We start from the raw sequence: 23,012 nt of genomic DNA, 5'->3' as shown, positions 1-23,012 counted from the left end.
TTCCTTTCGCAGGCAATAATAAACCTCAGTAAATTGTCGGAATCCAGTATATTTCACCTACTTAATTTACCACGTTTGACAAATGTTGTTGAAATACACACATCATATATATAAAATAATTTTGTTGACAGGTACATGGGTACCATACAGGTCAGCATACAGTACCACTGACAAGCTTGCCAAGGCTGTCAATAAGTATTACTGTGAAGTATGTGAGAAGAATTTCAACGGACCAAAACCTTATGGTGCACACATGGCTAGTAGAGGACATCGAGAAGAAGTTGAACTCGCTGCAGAGAGAGATTAAAATGACTGGATTCTCCCCTAAAACTTGTAGGATGCAGAGTAAATTTTATAAGTTTACAGATTTATCTAATTTTTTTTGTGCTGTAGATTTTTAGCATCGTTTATCTTTGTTGCCTTGAAATGTTTTCTATATTGTTTGTTTTTTGATACAGACTTAGTTTATTCCTTGATGTAGATTATGATAGTGTTATTTTGTTCAAAAGTTTATTATGATGGTAACATTTGTAGCTGAGTAGGTCAGAATCAGAGAGTACCATATTTCCTGTACAGGATATTTACAATCTATAGTTATGACAATCATGGTTTGCAATGTAATTTCTGTTTTCAAAGTGTGTGTCATGCATGACTTCGATGTGCAGGTGTTTGTGAAGAACTTTGCAATGTACAACTTAACAGGCTCAAAACCTTATCCTGTTTCACACCAAGATATATATTACAGTGGATATGCAAGCACATGTAGGAGTTTGATCACTTATGAAGCATTCCCCAGGCTCTACTATGGTTGGCCAGAAGGAGTGAGCCACCAGTGGTGAGTATTGGTGACTGAGACTCCTCAGACTCTACTGTGGTTGGCCAGGGGCGCATTCGATTTGCCCAAACATGATTGTGATTAATCTGCGTCATTTCTTGAAACGAGGTTTTAAACAAAACGCTCAATCACGATCATGATTACTTACATGTAAACATTTTTAAACGTTTCGCACATTACCGATAAATTATATGATTTTACATCGTCAAAATGATTACAATGATAACAAATTACCAATCTGATCGAACACAACTTATTTACATAATGTTTTCCGTCATTTCTAACTTGCCGTCAGCCACTGGCGCGCGATCCCCCTATGATTACCGTTGTCCGCTATCAGGTAATCACGGCAATCATGGTTCGGGGCATGATTACTATGATTACCAATCATGATTGTGATTGGTATTTATCAAACGCAAAGTCATGATTGTGATTGATAAATCATGATTATGGTTGTGCAAATCGAACACGCCCCAGAAGGAGTGATCCACCAGTGGTGAGTAGTATGGATGATTGAGACTCCCCAGCTGCTGTGGTTGGCCAGGAGTGAGCCACCAGTGGTGAATCTGGGCAATTGAGACTTGGCATCTCAGATAATTTAGGTATCAATTAATCTAACACAAAATACTCAAGAAACCATTGTTGAGATATTTATAGTGTAGATTGACCATCAACTTAACTAAGGCTCAGCCAAGATACTGTGTACAGCTGTGATTCTTTTCCTGTAGTCTGCCAAGCCCACATGACTTTTATAACCCCTTGTCATTCTAATTTATATATGCAGTGTAGTACTGTATTCAGATATGTATTTTGTAGATTGATACTATTATTACAGAAAGTAGAGATTGTTGTGTTCTGCACAACATTTCAGTGGTAGAATTATGGAAAGTCATTTTAAATACTAGTATACAGAAATATCAGGGTATGGTGTGACAGCACTGTTTACCAAAACACAGAATACTGTTCTAAATTACTATTTACACACAATCGTGAGTGTGCATTGACAAGCTATTGAGCTGTCCAAGTCTTGTCACCATATCTTGTTACTAGTGCATCAATTGTTATATTTTGAAAAAAAAAAATCCTTCAGATGGTCTATTGATTGGCATTTAGGGCATGTATGTGTATACTGCTAGTAATGGAGATGACAGATCTGGATAGAGTCAGGTCTCGTCATTACCTCGTTCATACACACATGGAGGAACTATGCCTCGTTTTATGGGCTCACTCAAAATATGATGAAATACAAGAAGCTAGTTCAATTTGCATATTAGTCTGTAGTGGTGTACATTTGCTATATACATAGTCTGACTTGGTACTAGAAGAAATGCGGACCATGTATTTAGAGCTATCTTGACCTCAACTACAAAACATCCCTCAAGACACACTATAACAAATTGTTGTCCAGAACACATCACACTCAACTTGCAGTATTTTTTTTAAATTACTACTACTGTGGAAATCAAAGTATCAGCAAACTATGATAGACACAAACTAAAACTACTGTTAACTAATCAACATAACCAAGGCAACACTATCACCCATTTCTGTATCCCATAAAATTCAACAGCAATAGTTTTAGTTTGTGTCAATCTGTTTGCTGATAGCTTGATTTCCATAGTACTATGTGTACTTTTTAAGTTAGTTTGTTTTCTGTCGTTGAAATAAAACACACTTTCATATTACATTAAACAATTTATTTGTTTCAAAGTTTGTTTTTCTTACAGTGATTGCAAAAAAAACAGCCTGTAATAGGGTATTTGAAGAGCAAAAAAAGCTATAAAGTGTCTTTGAACACACTTGTCATTATACAATGTATTTATGTTTTGTTCTGGTAGTTATTATCGCTAACTTCCTCATTCTGGTATCCTCTGTATGTACAAGGTTGGAACTATATTTGTAGAGTTTTTTTTTTTTGCTGTTGCCTTTTTATTTAACTTCCATATTTAAGAAAATAGTTCTTGCCTCTGCCGCCCTCATTTTAAGTCTGCAAACTTTTCAAGTCTGTATAGATGCCCAAGCATTCAATTAAGAGTTGATAATTTCGGTTTAAACTGATAAAAATGAAGTAACCAGTTTTTAATTTTGAAGAGAGAGAGAGAGGCACTGTGGCTGCAAATTACACCCATTCGCGCAGAAAAGATAAAGAAAAGGAAAAAAAATAATCACAGAATATCTTTCTAAACTATTCTGTAGTGAGACCATTCAGTCGACTATTATCTTGCTTTTAGACCTACGACATGTCCAATTTCCGTGGGAAGTTTTTGTATGTGGCAACACACAGTACATGTATGTTAAGTTTTTTTGTTGAGAGACAGGAGACATCTTGGATGACTGAGGCTCCTATGCTACGTATGTGTAGACTTTCCTGTATGGGTGAAAAACAAATATGGAAAAATATTAGGTGAAGTTTTTTTTTACTGAAGATAATTGCTGTCAGGGAGAGCAGTGTGTGTATGTGGATGTGTGCACTTTTTTACTGAAGATAAATGCCATCGGGGACAGTGGTGTGTGTACTGGTATGTGGAGGTGTGTAGTTTTTTTCTGATGATAAATGCCACCAGGGACAGTGGTGTGTATATGTGGAGGTGTACATTTTTTTGTGGGAATAAATGCCACCAGGGCCAGCAGTGTGTGTGTATGTGGATGTGTGTAGTTTTTTACTGATGATAAATGCCACCAAGGACAGCAGTGTGGATGTGTGTCTGGATCTGTGAGTTACTCATACTCCCTATACATCATGGTAGTGTGAATTTTAAATTTCTCCAGAACCAAAAGTTTATGACAATACATCTATTTTCTAGAGTGGTGTTCTCCTTGACCATTGCCTTTTGTTCAGCACCACACAACATTACTTCAATCTGTATTTTGGTACTTTACTCAGGACATACGATGCAGTATTATCACTTTGCAATTTTTTGTGTTCTCTCTGTTTTGATCAGTGAGAACTTGCGGCTCATATTTTATCTAAACATGAATATCAGTTTGTTATGTCAAGTTGTTTTAACGGTATGATACATAGTTGGGTTTGAAACCATTACACTGAGTGTGTCAAAATTAATCCTCTTTCTCCCAACTTGTACTTAGTTGTGTACAAACAAATTCTCCCTAGGGAGAAAGCGGATTAACAGAATGATTTGAGTAAACATTTTACCTGTCTTCAGGTGTCCTGGCTAAGTATTCTCTTTCTATCAAGTTCTCTATTCTTTTCTTGATAACTACAGGACTAGGTAAGAATCGCGATTTCAGCTGCTCTGTCACCTGAAAGACAAACCGCACTTTCTGTAAGTTCAACATGATCAAAATATTACTCTGGTAGTTGAGCCTTGGTTTATTATTAAAGATAGACATACACTAAAACTATTGTCACAACATGTTGATACAACCGTGATAAGCTATTGTCAATCATCTTGATAAATAGGTTTTTGCAATTTGACAGATGACAGATCAAATATCATCCACTTATCGAGGGTCCACTGTAATTTTCTAAGCCTATATGTAAAAGACTTTCAAAGACAACAGTAGAAGTTTCTTAGATTTACCTCAGCAACTAAGAGGTTATGTGATCTTCTCTTTCGTGATTTCATAATACGGACTATGGCAGCCTCAATTTCATGTTTTCTGTCTTCATCCACTCTGCTTCTCGTTTCTTTCCTTTCAGGTTCTGATTCTCCTTTGGCAGCCACTGTGTTTGATACAAATTTACATAAAAAAATCTTGTTTTATTTCACATCCATGTAATGCCTTAAGAATTGCAGACATCTTCTTGTGGAAGATGTTTACATTATTTCCCCTGAATCGTAACATCGGACTGCCCTAATCAACTCATCAGTACAGTATATATGGGGACCTGGTAAAGTAGCGATTGTATGGTGAATGATTAATCTGTGCTTTGTGGAAGAAAGAATTATGACACAATCCCATGACTTGCGAGTCCAAGTGTGGTGTACTCGGGTATTTGCATGAGTACTTGCAGTGTTCTCTGTGGCCGTACTTTCACGAGCATAGTGAGTGAAAGTGCAGTAGAAAACATTGCAAGCATGATTACAAATACTTGAGTGCCCACACACAAGCTTAGACATACAAAATGTAGCATGGTCACATACTTTCATGTACAAGGAACGATCATGCCATCATTTGCATATACATGTATGCAACAATGTTTTCAATATTGCACAACATTGCAAATACCACTAGTATACGTACACACTGGTGCAAGTAATCACTGGTACATTATGTAGAGTACTTTGAATGTTATTTCAGTTATGGAAAGGCACTATATAAACAACTTATTCTGTTGAAGTCTGTGCTATATTCACAAAACAATCACAATATACTGGTACTCTAAAGCCTTCTCAATGAAACTTGACTAGTACAATACAGATACAAGGTTAACACCGCTATAGTAACTGTGTTCTGCACACCTACTGAAACATTTTGTTTTTTTGACAAGGTCTTGTTTCTTTTTGAATTAGAGAGATGACTTACCAGTCTGAATCTTCACTCGATGTAACTTTGATGTGAAATGATCATTTACAGTAAACGCATCATTGGGTTCTGTAAGAGGAACAAGAATTGTTTGGTGAGAGGTGATGGAAAGACCGTTATTTGGTGGACTACATACAGCTGTCCACACCTACACAGCACACAAATGATATATCCCTTTTCATGGAATCTTTACAGAGTTGTAGTAACATGCTACATGTAGATTGGCAACAGAGTCACTAAAACAATAGAATGTATACAAAAAGATTATCTAACAGGATAAAAAATTTGTTGAATCTTACATCAATGAGCAGGAATGGGTTACAAAATAAAATCGTTATCATGTAAAAGCAAAATTTTTAAGTACATGTATCTAAGAATTACACATGAAGTTTAGCAGCTGTCATCAAAATATTGTGACTTTTTATTTTTAACAGGACAAACTTAACATTCTAATAAATGATGTATACATTGGTGGTTGTGGATTTTGAAAACAAAGATTTGTGTGTGTGCTGTTTGTGTGTGTGTGTGCTCTGTTTGTAAGTGTGTGTGTGTGTGCTCTGTTTGTGAGTGAGTGTGTGTGTGTAGTTTGTGTGTGCTCTGTGAGTGAGTGTGTGTGTGTGAGTGTGTGTGTGTGTGTGTGCACTCTGTGAGTGAGTGTGTGTGTGTGTGTGTGTGTGTGTGTGTGTGTGTTGTTTGAGTGAGTAACTTGCCTATTTCTTTAGACTTTGGTTCCTTTGACAAGACTCTTTGCGTTGGTTTACCACAGGCTAATGATTGAAGTGCTCTGATAAGATCTCTTGATGGGATATCAGTCTCCTGTGCTATTTCCTGTATTAAGTATGAAAACACAGAGATTGAGTAAATTACAATTCTGATGACTATTTGCCAACAGTGAGAGTTAGCGTAGTGGAAAGACAGAATCAAATGTTATATATTGACAAGATACATGTATATAGTAACTAGCACAGATAAATTTTGGTCCAATGTTCAAATTTGAAATATAATTCTTCAAATAGACTTCTCTTTTGTTTGGAAGTATATCCTTGAAATTATATCTTTACATTTTGACAAATGAAGTTATCAATATATTGGTATCTATTACACATAAGTTTTGGTTCAATGTTCAATTCTGAAATAGTATGTCTTGAACTAAATTTCTTTCTACTTAGAAGCACATTTTTAAAGTGGCCATATGGATGAGAATTTGGTATTTATTTTGGATTTTTATTTGATAAAACAGTTTCACTATGTTTTTCTACTTGAAAAAATATTGTGAAATAACATATGCCGAGTCCATGTTCACATCTCAATAAACGGCAAAACATTAAACAATGTGTAAAATGTTTGTTATTGTACGTACAATAACAAACTTTTTACACTTTTTGCATCTTTTTGCAATGTATTGAATTTTGAACATGGACTTGGTATATGTTCTTTCGCATTATTTTTTCAATTAGAAAAACATGGTGAAGCTGTTTTATCAAATAAAAATCCAAAATAAATACCAAATTCTCATCCATATGGCCACTTTAAAATCAAACACTGCATTTTGACAAATGAACACACTAATGTAATTCTCCACTAGTACTACTGTACAAAAATGCACCAAGGATTATGAACACACAGCTGGTGAGGGCAGATTTGACATCATCAACTGTCTTTGTTTTTTTATATGGATATGGAATATTTACAGCAATTTTTCTTGATGAGGACCACAGTGAAGAAACAACCAGGCACGTTTTTCCTACCCTAGTAGTGAACATAATGATGTTAGTCTGATTATATACTAGAGTTGTTTAAGAATACATTATATAATTTACTGACCTCATATGAACATAGTTCCCTTGTATTGAATAACATCAAGATGACCATCTGATACGTGGACACCTGTAGAATATGTTTTCTGACTTGTGGTGTTGATGAACCGCTATCCTGCTGTACAATTTAAATAACATAATATTAAGTATAAATGTGCTGTAAAGTCATTCCAGGTGACTACTGCGAAGATTCACTGTAGAAATGCATGGATTAGCTTCATTGTGTTTCTGTCTTCTTTCTATTATATTAATGTATGGATGCTTTATCCCTTTTGACCATGTGAAGGACGCAATCTTTTTTGTTTGTTTGCATTTTGTAGGTATTTATACCCTTTTCCTCATTCAAAACATGCCCTTTGCTGTCCAACTGTATAACCTGTAACACCAAGTAAAGCATTTTCTGTATGTACCGCAAGTGTTTATAGCATCCATATCAAGTGTAAGAGTATACTGTTTCATTTGCTAATTGACCACATTCGAAAGGTCACATGCTGTGCTTGTAAATAAACCAATTGAAAAAGTATACTTTCATACTTAATGTGAATGCTACAAACAGATGTAGCACATAGAGCAATGTACTGGTAGTGACTTTTTTTACTTACTTTCTTTGGTGCATAGAAGGTGGCGTTGAGATCTGCAGATCCTAATGATGGCTGGAGTGTTAGTTGACGACCACTATGTTTACCAAGATAAAACCTGAAAACAAAGGCAGTCAAACATATACATAATAAGCAAACATCATGCTACCAACACTAAATACTGTTGTATGTATTAACACTGCATGTGTTCAACTTTTGTACTATGACAAGTATTCATTAGAAAAGTGAGAGAGGGTGTTACCTGACACAAAACTGAATCTCTCTAAACTGTACTCTGGTCTGCCACACAGGTGTTGAATTAAATTACAGACCAGGGTTCCAATTCCAGGTTCTCACATAAGTATTATCTTATCAAATACAGATTACATAGGACCATTCTTTTGTTCTGGACCAACTTTTTCTATAGCTCTACCAGACAACTGGTTTCACACCTGAACTTCAATCCTAATTTGAACTGGTCATTTAAAGGGGAACTCCACACAAGGAAATAGACATTTTCATAAACTATGGGTCTTGGCCAGTTATTTCATGCTTTTACATCACTTGTGATTTCAGAGAAAATGAGAGATGTTTTACACTGAAGCCAGTGACGGAAATCAACACTTATAAGTCATGAATATTCATCATGCAACCATGAGTATATTATTTCTGCTGACTCCCATGATGCAATGGTCAACAGCAAAAATACCCTATAAAGGCACAAAATCAACTTGATGTTTCTCTGAAATTGAAAGTAATTGTTGGTGATGTAAAATCATGAAATAACTCTCAAGAACCCATGTCTCTATTTCCAGGAGTGGCATTCCCCTTTAAGTAGATTCTGATAAGGGGTGCATCTATAGAAATACATTAGTACAGAGCGAGAGCTTTACCCTTGAAATACAGTAGTACAGAGTGAGAGCTTTACCCTTGTGCATGGCAGAATAGATTTCATGGTGTAATTGCGACATCTAAGAAAGAAATCCAGAAACTACAACTTACTTTCTGAATGCTTCAAATGCATTCCTAGGTTGTGTAGGTACATTACATTTAGGAGTTGCTGACTGTGTAGGCCAAAATCCAGTTGTTAGGACTCTTACATTGAGATCAACACCATGAAGTGATGTCTGTAAAGTGGATAAACAAGATATGATTATAGTGTCTATGTAATACCAGTGATCAGAAAGACAAAAGATAGTATAGTTTCACCACTAGGAGTGCTGTTTGGAGCATCTTCATGACAAGAAATGCAAGCCATGATTGTTTAAAAATATATCTTCCTTTGAAAAACGCACCATGTCTTCATATTAAGAGCACCAGTTGGTTGCATTCTCAGCAAGTCAAAGTATTCTTCAAACTTTGTGTCATTAGCCACATTTTATTTCCTGTACTGTCATGATTCAGCTCTAAATTTTCCCGCATGGAGGGTGCCCTCTTGTGACAAAGGTGAGTCATTAGAATATGGCATATTCATCAACTCTCGAAGTACTAAGTAATGTGCTCTTAGACTAATATTTTTTGGAAGATTTATTCAGGATGTTGAAAAGATCTTTGCATGAAGAAAACTGATTCATAGTGAGTAAAGTTGGATGCAGCTCTTGTGAGCAAAGTGCTGTCACCCAATGAAATACGTTTCCTATGTACAGTCAGTCATGATTTCAGTACACCAAGTGAGGCATCCTAAGTAAGACATCTTACACAGTGACTACTTACCCCTGATGTCTGTATGTAGTTTTTGAATTCTTCCATGGTGGTATTGGACACTGTCATGTCTTTGAACATTCCTTCCAGTTTAGATGTAAATTGACAGCCACATTCAGTCTGAATTCATAGAAAAATGAAAAGATTTTTGAGTGAGACAGTACACATGAATATATTGTTACAGTAGTGTTTATAATATCAAAATTGTTATTTTTTGTTGATGTAGAGTTACCTACGAATATCCAAAATTCTCAATTCATCTGCAATATTTTAGACGCTAAAATGAGTCAAACTGTGGAATTACTGCGGTAATGTAATTAGCTTTGAGTCTATCATAAACACTTCTTTTTTACGACAGGCTCATTTCCTATCACATTTTGGTCTACCTGGTCAGATTTCATGGATCTCTACTTGACTATACTATGTATTTCATCCACTCACCTTGAGTTTGGATATCATGTTCTTTTCTGAGTCGTCTGAAACACTCTTGTTGAGTAGCAACCTCTTTGCTAAATGCTGTTTATAGTACCTCTCAAACACGTCTTTTTCTTGTAAGAATCTGAACAGCACCATTGCTTTGTCCAGAACAACTTCAACTTCTTGCTCTGACATCTGTAGATATTTACGTAGAATTGTAAAACAGGATTAGTGAGATCACATGGAAAGTCCTTCAGGCCCCTTTACTTCATTAGTGTGTACATGTATCTAAATTCCGTTTCATGTGACACTGTGATCAGATTTGTACCACCATCGTCGTGAAGTCGGTTTTTGTTAGGTAACTTACAAAGCACTGCTATTATGGAAATAGCAAGACTTGCAGACTACAGGATCTTAACATTTCCATTGCTTGTGCAAAATGTGGTCAGTATGTAAAATCTATTTACGTTCCACAGGTATTTGACCAGGATTCCCTATGAAAATCATGGCACAAGATATGGATATCTATGCAACTTTTACATCATTCCCATAACCTCCATTACCATGGTTTCTAAAGTCTTCAAAGAAACACAGTCTTTCATATGACCTCTTTGAACTGGAAAATACTTTGGAGAGATAGTGTCTATTGAAATACAATGTAGATATTACACCCCCCCCCCACACACACACACACACACACAACCTGTACTGCTGCTGACTGAATACAATATCTTTTAAGACAGAATACATCTTACTTACCCCTTTGACACCTTTCTTAAGTTTGTCATCAATGAAGAGTGAGAGATATTCAGGTGACTTGTTGTTGAGATTAAGAAAATATTCGAAGTCTCCTGATATGGTCTGTTTAAACAGTCTATCGTCATTGAATGATTCATGTAGGAAGTGATCAAACCTATCCTTCAAGTCTAGTAAATCCTGTAATAAATCATACAAACAAGGAAAATTACACCAACATTTCAGATGCATAACAGCTGGGTGAAGTAAATCACAAAAATAACAATAACTTAAAGTCATACCTAAATCCTAATTGTATAAAGCATGGATAAAGGGGATCTGGTGATAGCGTTAGTACGTGTAACCACACAATATCATGAAATTATTTCAGTCAAGTTGTCACTGACTTTCAGAGCATACATGTAAACAAATTTGCTATTCTTTGGTACTTAATCAATAGCGATTGTTTTGAACATGATCACCTAAAATCAATGAATCTTATATTCTAAAGTTTTCAGTTGAAGTCACAGTTACTGTACATGATTACATTTTTCCACCCCAGTTGTTCTGATTATATACAAAGTTGTAGAGATAGTCTTTTGTGGGTTTGCCAGTAGTTCTCACCAAAGTGGATTTAGATGCACAATGTATTCATTACAATATGATGAATGGTATTCAACTACAAATATGTTCACCGCAGTGTTCTCCCCACCGTAGAGAAATCATGGTACTAACACTGTAGAGAAATCGCGGTACTAACACTGTAGAGAAATCATGGTACTAACACTGTAGAGATATCACGGTACTAACACTGTAGAGAAATCATGGTACTAACACTGTAGAGATATCACGGTACTAACAGCTAGAGTGAGCACAGTACTAACACTGTAGAGAGACCACGGTACTAACACTGTAGAGAGAGCAAGGTACTAACACTGTAGAGGACCACGGTACTAACACTGTAGAGAGAGCAAGGTACTAACACTGTCCATACTTGACAGGTTTCTACTGTGCATCAAAATTGTTCTCCCATTCTTGAGCTTTAGCAAACTTTTGAATGACAAAATCATGATAATATTTCACATGGAGAGAAACGGATGATCCCAGTATCTATGTGTTTGAGTTAAAATATACATGTCGGAATATGTGCTAATGTTGAAGACATGCATATTATATGCTGATGACTATGCAAACAAATATGCAAATTACCATGTCACTTATACACAAATCAATATGCAAACTAGTTACTATCCTTTTAATCTACCCTGCTAGTACACAGCAATGCATGATGCACTTTATTTCATTTTCATCACCTTCGTTGCCAACTTTACCTACCTGTATATACTGTATAGCATTTTTACTGCCCTCATCTTCAGTGACCAATGCTTTGCCCTGTTCACGTAAATATCCACTAACACATTCACACATTGTCTTCAGTCCTTCCTGGACTCTGATGAACAACTTGTACATACAACCTAAATCTGTTGATTGAATGCAAGAATAAAATTGTTCTGGTGAGTCACTCTAATCAAAATATACTTTTACTAAGGTCAGCCCCCATGAAAACTACAGAGTGTTCCAAGACCAGTGTGCACTCAAAGTCAATTTGAGACATCACTGAATTTGACTCACCACTGATGTAACAAAATTTGGTGTTCCCCTATCCCATACTATGAGGTACATGTAACTTCCGAAAAAATTAAGTTTTCATCATTTTGACGCACAAAAAGAAATTCGTTTTTAATCCACTTTCTCTGAAGGGGGATTTGTCTGTATGCAAGTAAACACTAGCTAGGGATTTATCATTACCAGACACACTGTACATAACTACTGATGGCTGTGGAAGGGCTGAATGTCTAAATATGAAAGCATTTTTTATAACCACCCATAATAACTTTAACTTACCATCTGTCTTATTGTTCTTCAGCATATGAACAACACCTGAATTTTCCATCTGAAATGAAAACCAATCAGTGTAAGTTATCAATTATAATATATACACCCTAATATTCAAAGAATGTGGAGAGTTTCACAGCTGAAAATATGAAACTTTCACCTTCCGGTCGCTACAGGTATAACACCTCATGTACCAGTAATTTCCTACTGGGGTAGTATCAGCCTTACCCAGTATTATTAACACTGGGCTGGCATTATCACCTCAGTATCATGTATTAGCAACTGCATCAGCTAAATGTTAACACTGGGCCTGGTATTCTTGACCAGTGCTGGGCTGACTTCACACATATTTTGGAAGAATTAATATGCAAATAATGGGGGTGGGGAGGAGGAAGATGTATCACACTAGGTATTGTTCAAACAAAACAATATATAAGTTACCGAATTTTCATTGCAATTACTAGCACTATCATGATTCTCTGCATAGGAAGGTCCTACAATACCCAGATAGACTGTGTTTCTTCACATCATAGAACTATTCTCATACAGCATAGTCCTAAAAGTGTATGACTCATACAATACACAATATAAACACACACTAATAAATGATCATACTTACATCTACAATTGTTTTCATATGCTTACATATCAACTCTGCTTCCAACACCTGCAAAATACAGAGGTAGATATTAAGTCAGAGACAATCCCACACCTTGTATCACATTGAGATCCTGTAATCTGAAACAAAATCTTATTGTTTTGTATAGAATGAATGACCTCTCAGTGACCTTCCTGTTTAGGGCTCATTTTTTTTGTTTCATTCTCTGGATGAATCCATTACAGCCATCTGAGGTATCATTTATTTCAATCTGTAACAAATCAGTAGCTAAATATACATGATGGTTTTGTTGACAAAAGTGAATAGGTGAAATAATTCTCAGTATCCTACACTCTTCACCACTGTTCCAAATACAATCATGCTAGTAAAAATGCCATACAAATCAAAGTACATGTATCTGCAACTGTGTAAGACCAAATCTGCAGTGAAAATCACATTGCAACTCAAAACTAAATTCCTTCAGTTCCTAATACTGAGCCATACTGGCTATACTGGCATGGCGTACAGCACCATAGACAACTCTAAGATTACACAGTACTAGATAAAGTAACCAACTTACCCTAACAATAGGGTCTTCAGTTGATTTGTCCAGGTAATGTGTAGCCCTCTCTGCTTCTTCATTGATTCTTGCCTCTACTTTCTTGATGTACACTGATGCACTATTTTCTGCTAAAAACTTCTGACTTTCAAGCTGAAATAGGAAACAACACATTGACACCCAATCCAATCAGTAGAGTATCATGGAATGGGATGGGACAGCAACAAAATGATTATGCAAGACATAAATCATATTGAAATGTCATTTCATGAGCCACTTGAGTGTTTTGATAGTACATCCACAATATATATGTAGTGCCAAAGAAAATCATTGATGCAAGACAGAAATTATATTGAATGTTCCGATAACACATCCACAATGTAGCGGCATTGATTCGGATTATGTACATGTACTTCCTTTCTCTACACTGTACATGTAATTTACGAATGGCATATGTGACAACTAAATCTGACAACTGCCTGTGGACAGGCAGGTGTTGAGTCACCAATTTCAAAGGTGAAGCCATAAATGCATTTAAACTATTTTGTGTAGTAGTAAAGCAAGGTTATTTTTCTACTTTTAGTAATAATTTGGTAAAACCTTACCCTGTAGAACTCTGCAGACTGATCCAAGAATGGTATCTCAAAGTCTTCTTCATACACTGCTCTAGAATCAATACCCAGTACCATCAACATTTGACATGCATTCTTTACTGCCCCTCTGTAAGTACAGTAGTATGGAAATTAGTATTAGATTTGAATTGTAATCATTACTACCACTGATATCTGTGTCAAGACAAGACAAGGTCAAATTTGTTTTTATGGATAACAACTGCTTTTACATACCTAGGCATGTTGTCTGTGTGTATGTGGGCTCAAAAGGCTTCTTACAGGCTACATTTCGTACCCTGTCATTTCTGAATGCTACGTCAATTCTGGACATGACTCATGGAATTTGAATTTATGCAAACTCTGCAATTATACAGTGTACGTGAATGCAAGTGAGACCAACACATTTCATCCAGTTTTACCTTTATCAATCAATAGGACAAAAATCCACACGGCATCCTTTCCCCTTTGAGTAAAAAATACCAGACTTGGTGGTAAAAGATGGTGAATCAGGGCGACATGAAATACAATGTATTTATTTATTTATAAGGGTAACCTTCGGGACTAGTCCCAACAGGCTCCAACAAACATGTGGAAATGCATGTATACATGTATAGTCTACATAACTGAATTATTACCATCAGAATGTACAGTAGTAGTAGTACAAATTACAAAACATCACTCTGTGTTAAACTGAAAGATCACAGTATCTATAACTACAGAGTCAAACTTGTCTGAGTAACTTACCTGTCTACAACTTCACCTCTTCTTTCTCTGGCAACCATATCTAGTAAAGTTTGTCTTAGATGATCCCGAATACATCCATGTCTGACGACCAGATCTCGATATAGAATCAATCCTAAGTTGTATACATTTTCTACATTGTTTTGTTGGACATACACACGGTCCTGGAAATTAATCAAATCATAAATTGTATGACTTCTAAGATCCTATCACATGAAAACATAAAGACAAATTTCTTCAACCATATAAGTGTCTTTTTTTTGTAATATAATCATTAACTTTTACACAAGCACAAGCCATTTAGAACAAAAAAATCTAGAATACATATATAAACCCCAGTATTCCTGATTTGAACAGTTTCAGTTGGCAGCCATCTTGGAAAATGGCGACCATATTGGATTTTCAAGTGGCTACCATTATTTTCATAATTAGTGCATTCAATGGAGTACACACATACAAATTTTCATGCTTGTATCACAATTTGAACGATTTTGTCACTTATCTGCCTCATTAATTACTTGAGTTATTCTACATCAATACAACGTGCATCTACGTCACTACAAAATATGAGTCAAAACCTTCAAAATTGCTATTACTTTCCCAAATATTTTTGTGATATTACTGGCGCTGGTATAATTATATTATTCCCCAATATTTGTCTTCATTCAGCCAGATAATATTCGTGACCTAAGGGTTGTCACTACTGGTCTATTGACTCATACTTGACAAAGACCCCTTAGGTCCCCATATTTTCCTTGGTTGAACAGAGAAAAATATTGGGTCTAAATAAATTTGTTAAATTACAAACTCCAACCTACAATGTACAGGCTAGTTTGATTTTACTAGGTTGTTAAGAATTCTTTCGGGTGATATGATGCAATCTCACAATCACATAAATGTTTATGGAGGCTTTCATTTTCACTACCGATAGTTTTGATTATCTCTCCATTTCAAGAAAATTGAATCTCAGTGAAAGACAAGACATACACACATTGTTTGACCCTCCAGTAGTAAATAAGTGAAATTAGAAAATCAACACTTCAGCCAGCTTCCCTTTCAGAGAAAACTAATCCCTTCAAAATCATCACTTGATAAAAATTCAGAAATTGGGTGAAACATTGATGATATGTACTGACAAATGTTCGAAACAACGAAAAAGTTGACACCCAACCATTAAATATGGTACATAAAAGATGCAAGTTTATTAAATATTTTCATGGTGGCCATTTACGTTGATAACCTTATGTGGTGACAAGTATATGTATCTAGATATACTTCACTACATAGCAGACATTCTTACTGGTGACCCTGCTTGACCCCAATATCTATTAAATTGGCTATTATGAACTTGATGACTTTCTCTATACTCACCATGTACATGAGAATATCTCTAATCATTACCATGGAGGTTTGGTGGTCATTCCATGCACTGTTTAGTGTCTGCAGGAAATTGTTGTTCAGTGATTCTAAGACGTCTACACGGATCTGTTGAAAATTAGAAAACAGTACAGCTATAAAACTGAAATACCAATCAATCAATCAACCAACCAATCAGTCGAAAATGTTTATAAAGCATTTGAATCTCATGCATGTACACCGTAATGTGCAATGGAGGTCAACAAGTAACCCAGTCTAAACTGCCCTTTCACAACGATGTATTAATTTTTGTTCATTATTCAAACCACACAAATTTTCGAAACATTAAAATGAATTTCTTATTCATACAGTTCATTTCTTTTATTCTGAAGAAAAAACATTGTGAGTGGGCAACATACAAGTAGACTGGATAAAAAACATAGTTCATCAAATTATGCAAATTTCCCTTTCTAATATTTGTCTGATGATAGACATACATGTGTACACACACACATAGTCATCCTGTGACTAGACATGCTCTTGAACACATTTTGACATTTCTAGACAGCCAATACATGTACATTGTACATGTATGTCATATGTGTTGAACCTTTGGTTGCACAACACAACACAACACAACACAAAACAGCACAACACAGTACCACACCACAGAACACCACAACAAATTCAATGACGAGTCCGCACATTCGTTTTACCTTGTCAACTAAATGCTCTGTAACCACCTCTCTCAACCCAGTGTATAGACGTTCACCATGTTTATGTAACACCATGGTATATGCATTACGGTATAATTCTTCAAAGCTCAGACCACTGTTATTCTTCTTCTGGATTTCTTGGATGGCATTTTTCAGCAGTGCCCATATGTTGGACACATACTTCTCATCCATAGTCATCTATTGAAGAAAAAGAACAGTAATTACTCCTTCTATCAACAATGTCCATACAATATATTTTTGTCAATCTTCAGTATAGCAAAGTTGTGAACCAAAGATGACTACACTTTAAAATAAAAGGGCAAAGGTTACCTATTTTAAACTCTGGATGGTCAAAGTATTTGTTTATGATAGTTTGGCATTTACGAAAAAAGAATTTTTGGTTGGTTACCGGTACCATTGTAATATCAAAATCACAATTATAAGACCCTCCCCATACATGTATGTGGCCTGTAATCAAGTCACATAACCTGCCAAAATATCAATGGTATTACTAAATTATCATGACTTCCCCCCATCCCATCCCAAGTCAAACAGTGTGCATTTTCAGGGCTCAAATATACCTCCTACATGTATGTGAACTGTTTTAGCAACAGTTTTTTAAAAAAAATCAATTTCTATTCATTGGTGAAACACACTACTACCTTATAAATTTAGTAGTCTAGATGAAATATTTAGTTGTCTGTGTGCACTGCCCTGGACTACTGCTAATTTGTTAGTCTAGATACAATGTTTAGTCCATGTACAAATGTAGTCTATGTGCCCTGGACTACTGATAATTTGGTAGTCTAGATACAATGTTTAGTTGTCTGTGTCCTGGACTACTGTTAATTTGGTAGACTAGATACAATGCTTAGTAGTTTACATTTTTGTATGTGTCCTGGACTAGTGCTACTGTAATTTGGTAGTCTAGATACAATGTTTAGTTGTCTGTGTGCCCTGGACTACTGCTAATTTGGTAGTCTAGATACAATGTTTAGTAGTCTATGTGCCCTGGACTACTACTAATTTGGTAGTCCAGATACAATGTTTAGTTGTCTGTGTGCCCTGGACTACTGCTACATGTAATTTGGTAGTCTAGATACAATATTTAGTAGTCTACATGTATGTACCCTGGACTACTGCTAATTTGGTAGTCTAGATACAATATTTAGTAGTCTATGTACCCTGGACTACTGCTAATTTGGTAGTCTAGATACAATGTTTAGTAGTCTATGTACCCTGTACTACATGTAATTTGGTAGTCTAGATACAATATTTAGTAGTCTATGTACCCTGGACTACTACTAATTTGGTAGTCTAAATACAATGTTTAGTAGTCTATGTGCCCTGAACTACTACTAATTTTGAACCCTGATTTTATTCAAAGGAAAACTTTGTGTACATGTGTATATACACAAGATACATGTATTGGTGTTGAATCTCCAATAACATCTAAAATATACATTGGAGCCCTGAGAACCCAGTTCTTGGTCTGAAATTAGCAGTAGTCCAAGGCATACAATGATACATACAAACATACATGTACATGTATGATGTAGTCTGTTAGACCAATGTAATGTATCAATAGGAAACTGTAGCTGAACAGTTCACTTAGCTAAATCTGACTACCAAGTGTAACAGTTAAATTCCAGTCCTGCCATTTTACATGTACATGTAAATGCATGTGTAGCTCATCTGCTATATGTACTATCATTGATTCGTTTTTGCTTTGCTGTACATTTATTTCACCGCAGGACTGTGTGTTCTTTACCCTACCACTTGCATTGTGTATTTTTAAATATTGCATATTCTTTTTAGAGTTTCTGTACTTAGCACTGTGGCGTATGTGTAGTGCGTTTTCTAAGAAATTAAAATAATAATAATAATAAATCTGCGATGGCTGAATTTTCATGTACATACAAATATACATTGCACATATATGTATGGGTAGCTCATCTCCGGCAGCTGAGATTTCATGTACATGTACATATACAAAATGTACATGTATGTATGGGTAGCTCATCTGCCGTGGTTGAAATTTCATTCTGTATAATGGATGACAAGAATGATTTGCCTGACTATTCTATGGCTCACTGTTTCCAGAAGTCATGGTCTATTGAAACATTTCAATGGTGGGTAATTAATAAAATACATTCCTGCTATGTTGACAAACTGATAGAATTCCCACTAGAAGTACAAGATAGCAGTTGGTGCAATTTTCTAATTACTTGTATGAAGATAATTTCCAAACGTGAGGTTTTTCCCAGACTAGAATTCTAGTTAGAAGGTGGCAAACCATAAAAATTCTTGACCACAAAAAATTCATCATTTACTATTTTCTTCTCCAAATACTTCTCATGGGACATACCATCATAATTCTCGTTACAGGTAATAGCATTTTATCTTATATGTATGCTAGTAAAGGGTCAAAATAGAACAAGAAGTTCAACTTATTCTCCCTTGCACCTACATGTTATTGTACAGTACATTGTTGTTAATGCATTCATAGTGAAATTACATGATTGCTGTTGCTATTATGATGTACAATGTACATTGTATGTGTGGGTGGTAACATTCTTTTTCAGGAAACAAGAATTATCTGGGGGTACAACCGTACATTGAAAGAAATTATTAATGTTTTGTTATCTTGCACTGATGAAGATGAAGACACTTGTTGTTGAAAGTAGTGCATTACTGTGTATAGCAAGGAGATACATGTACATTTAGTATGATCATGATGTATAAACTTATGAAACTACCTTTATAAAATGTTCGCTAGCTTAGTCATACTTTAGGTAAACTACATGTAGAGTTTTCATACTTAGATATGAGACATGACATACAGTATACATGCTGACTACATTGTGATGGGAACAGCCTTAAGACCCATGTTGGATTAGGATTAAGATTAAAATAATTGCCTGGCTGCCCTACAGAAAGATTTGGTACTGAACAAGAGATTATTACCCAGGACCCTACACATGTATAAATGTACGGTATCTAATCATTATGTTCCACTGGCAAGAAAGCACATGTTACAATGTACATGTAGAACCCGGTATTAAATCATGGGCCTTTGGGTGTATTTACATGTATACTAGCTTTTGTCAAAAATGTCATTACAGTCCCAAAATAAGATTGAGCCTAGTACTGAATCATGGGCCTTTAAGATAAGATAGTACTAATGCTAGAACCTGGAATGGAATCATGTGTCTTTAATAGGCGTCTTTATGACTACGACTGAGAGGACAACTCTAACATTGTTACAATGTACATGTATGTCAACAAACAAGAAACTGTAAGAATCAAGATCAACAAATAAAATTGACAGCATGGGTTTGGAGAAAATCTTATTAAAGATGCAATTAAAATTAATTCTACATAATCTCACTGTATCACTTCTTTTCTGTCAACTGATACCTAGACAATTACGAGTGTTGACTTGTAGTTTCAACTTTCATTTTACCTATCAATATTTTCACACTCGGGTTTCTTTCATATGGGAATTAGTTCTTTGAATCCTAAAAACATTCCTGTTCTCACTCTGCTAAATGTACAAGTTAGTAATCAAAAAGATATTACATCATTGTTTCAGCTATGAATTGGTATCAGAATCCAGATGAAATACATATCTAACTCACAGAACACCAGTATCATATTTGTCAAATCAGGACCGTCAAATCACTGTGCTTTGCAAAGATCACAACAATCACGATGAGCACAAGAATATTGGGGAACGTCGAAGGAAATATCACTTTTCTGTGTTCAGTATGGCACATAATGCTGATACTGGTGTAAGTGCGAGATGAGTTGAGATTGCATGAAGTTGATACTACAAGTGGGCAAACTGAAAGTTGGACGATGTGATGATGAGAATCTAATTTTAGTACGCATTATAAATAACCCTATGATAAGCGCTAATGTTAAACACATAAACTAGAATTCTTTTCTTTTTTGTATTGTGTGTGACAATGATCTCATAATCATCATTGAAGCACTGGTGTATTGTTATTATGGTGTGCCTTGCTTGGACAACAACACAACTTAATGGTGACATTCTGTATTTAAACAATACTTGAATCATATTGCCACTATCAGCAGACTGTTATTGTTTTTTGTTGAACTCTGAATACTACATCATGTATGTGAAATTGTTTTTAGATTTTAAGCATACGTTATTTTGTCAAACGACTGGGTTTTAGAAAAAGCAATGTCATTGTAGTACTAAAATGAGAAATTCCTAAGTTATTGCTAATGTATAAAAACAACAAAGTGCATGTACTTATATACAGGTTACAGAAGTGGGGAAATGTTTTTTTTTTCAATATCGGGACTACATGCACGTTGTTATCTTACAATACCGTGACATAAACGAAACGGATACTTACTGGGAAGGCCCGAATGCGCATCTTGGTGTTCGATTTTGCCTTTAGACTCATGTTGTCGCTGAACTTCTGGGTGTCAGATAAAAGAGAAACTGACGAAAAAAAGTCACAGCTATATTTGGAAACACCCTCGGCCTCGGTGGATGCGCTGTAACGTTAGGTCAACCGGCAAACATTCAGAAGAAAACTGTAAAATTTCGGAAAACTACTCATATAAGAAGTACTTATTGGCTATTACAACTTGCTAGACTGGATTAACTTTCGGGTTGACGCAGAATTATTTAAACAAGGCTACGAATATCGCAAGATATCTCCCTCGAATTCGCAGCATTCTCTATCTATCAAGAAGATTCCTCATAGATTGTTTACATCCTGCTCTATGGCTCTCTCTGTATCCATCCGACTAACTTCGAATGTAGCATCAAAATATAACCTTAAAATTTATATTATTACAACCACAGCTTCCGATTTAGGTAAATAAGACATTATTGACGCAAAAAGTCGATTTTTTTCGCCAACTGATTTAATTTGTCATTTTATTGATAATCAGCGTAATGATATAAAATATGATAACAAGTGAGTCGGTCGTCGCCATCTTAAATATCGCAAATGACGTACATATCGAAATGTCGCGAGAGTTACAAATTCTGTAAAGGTCAAAGTTAACAAACATGTCTGCGCCCTAGATGTATGAAGAAGCTGGATTACCAGGGATTTCAAAACGCACTGACAGTGTGAAACGTCTAGGCGTGACTGACGACAAAGTATGATCCTCGAGAAACATGGAAAGACGATACATGAAAATAAATCTCCTTGTTGATGGACATCTGAAACAGGTAAGCTATTGAAATGGGAAAAATTGTAAAATACAGGCAGGCTGCCGGCTGTGATCGACGTGAACGGATACAACATCCATAGTCACGATCATAATTCGTCGATATACAATGGCTATGACCTAGTTACATATTCTGTAAGCAAATTCAAAGATTTGCATCATTTTGGATATACAGCTCAGGACAGTGTTGTAAAGTTCAGGTTATATCACAGAGGGCGCTGTAATCTATTGAAATTGGCAGAGTTGGAAGCAGATATATTTTGTTGTGAATATTCAGCAAGAAAAAGAGGACCCTCAGCTTTTCTTTATTTAGTTAATTCACAGTGGGTAAGCAAGAAAAGAACACATAAATCATAGTTTTGCTTTATTTTTTATTTAAAAAAATAATGAAAAGTGATTTTAAATCGTAGAACAGCTGAATGAAATACCTGTATGGCATGGTCAAGTTCTCGGACCTGAATTATACATTGTGTAAGATATGCCAATTCAGTTTTACCACAGACAAGTGGTTAGAGTCAACCAACCTCATCTTAGTTGTGGTAATTTTATATCATGCCCCAATATTTGTCTTCTTTTAACCACTGAGGTATTAATTATGTGAACTAAGAATTTTATCTTTGTCACTCCAAATCAAAAGACAAAGTAGTGACAAAATGCTTCAATCACAAGTATTTTCTGGCTGAAATTCAGAATAAAGAAAAGATTTTCGGAATGATATAATAATTTGTATATCTCTGAAGCATA

General features: G+C 35.5%; 1 protein-coding gene across 1 annotated transcript; it reads right to left on the bottom strand.

Annotated features, from left to right (window-relative positions):
- Positions 1-2,544: 2,544 nt before the first annotated feature.
- On the bottom strand, positions 2,545-21,810 carry LOC144442551 (cullin-3-like). The gene is made up of 20 exons (XM_078131926.1): positions 21,437-21,810; positions 17,049-17,246; positions 16,348-16,461; positions 14,980-15,140; positions 14,230-14,344; positions 13,646-13,777; positions 13,087-13,134; positions 12,477-12,525; positions 11,907-12,052; positions 10,596-10,772; positions 9,861-10,031; positions 9,432-9,539; positions 8,721-8,845; positions 7,743-7,836; positions 7,148-7,258; positions 6,034-6,151; positions 5,324-5,392; positions 4,378-4,520; positions 3,990-4,096; positions 2,545-3,203 (listed from the first exon to the last, which is right to left on the bottom strand). Exons 1-20 carry the CDS (start codon positions 21,485-21,487, stop codon positions 3,179-3,181), a joined length of 2,262 nt encoding a protein of 753 aa, XP_077988052.1. The 5' UTR covers positions 21,488-21,810; the 3' UTR covers positions 2,545-3,178.
- Positions 21,811-23,012: the final 1,202 nt, after the last annotated feature.

This window comes from Glandiceps talaboti, chromosome 11 (assembly GCF_964340395.1).
Source record: "Glandiceps talaboti chromosome 11, keGlaTala1.1, whole genome shotgun sequence".
NCBI lineage: Eukaryota > Metazoa > Hemichordata > Enteropneusta > Spengelidae > Glandiceps > Glandiceps talaboti.
This window is presented reverse-complemented; position numbering and strand designations above follow the sequence as displayed.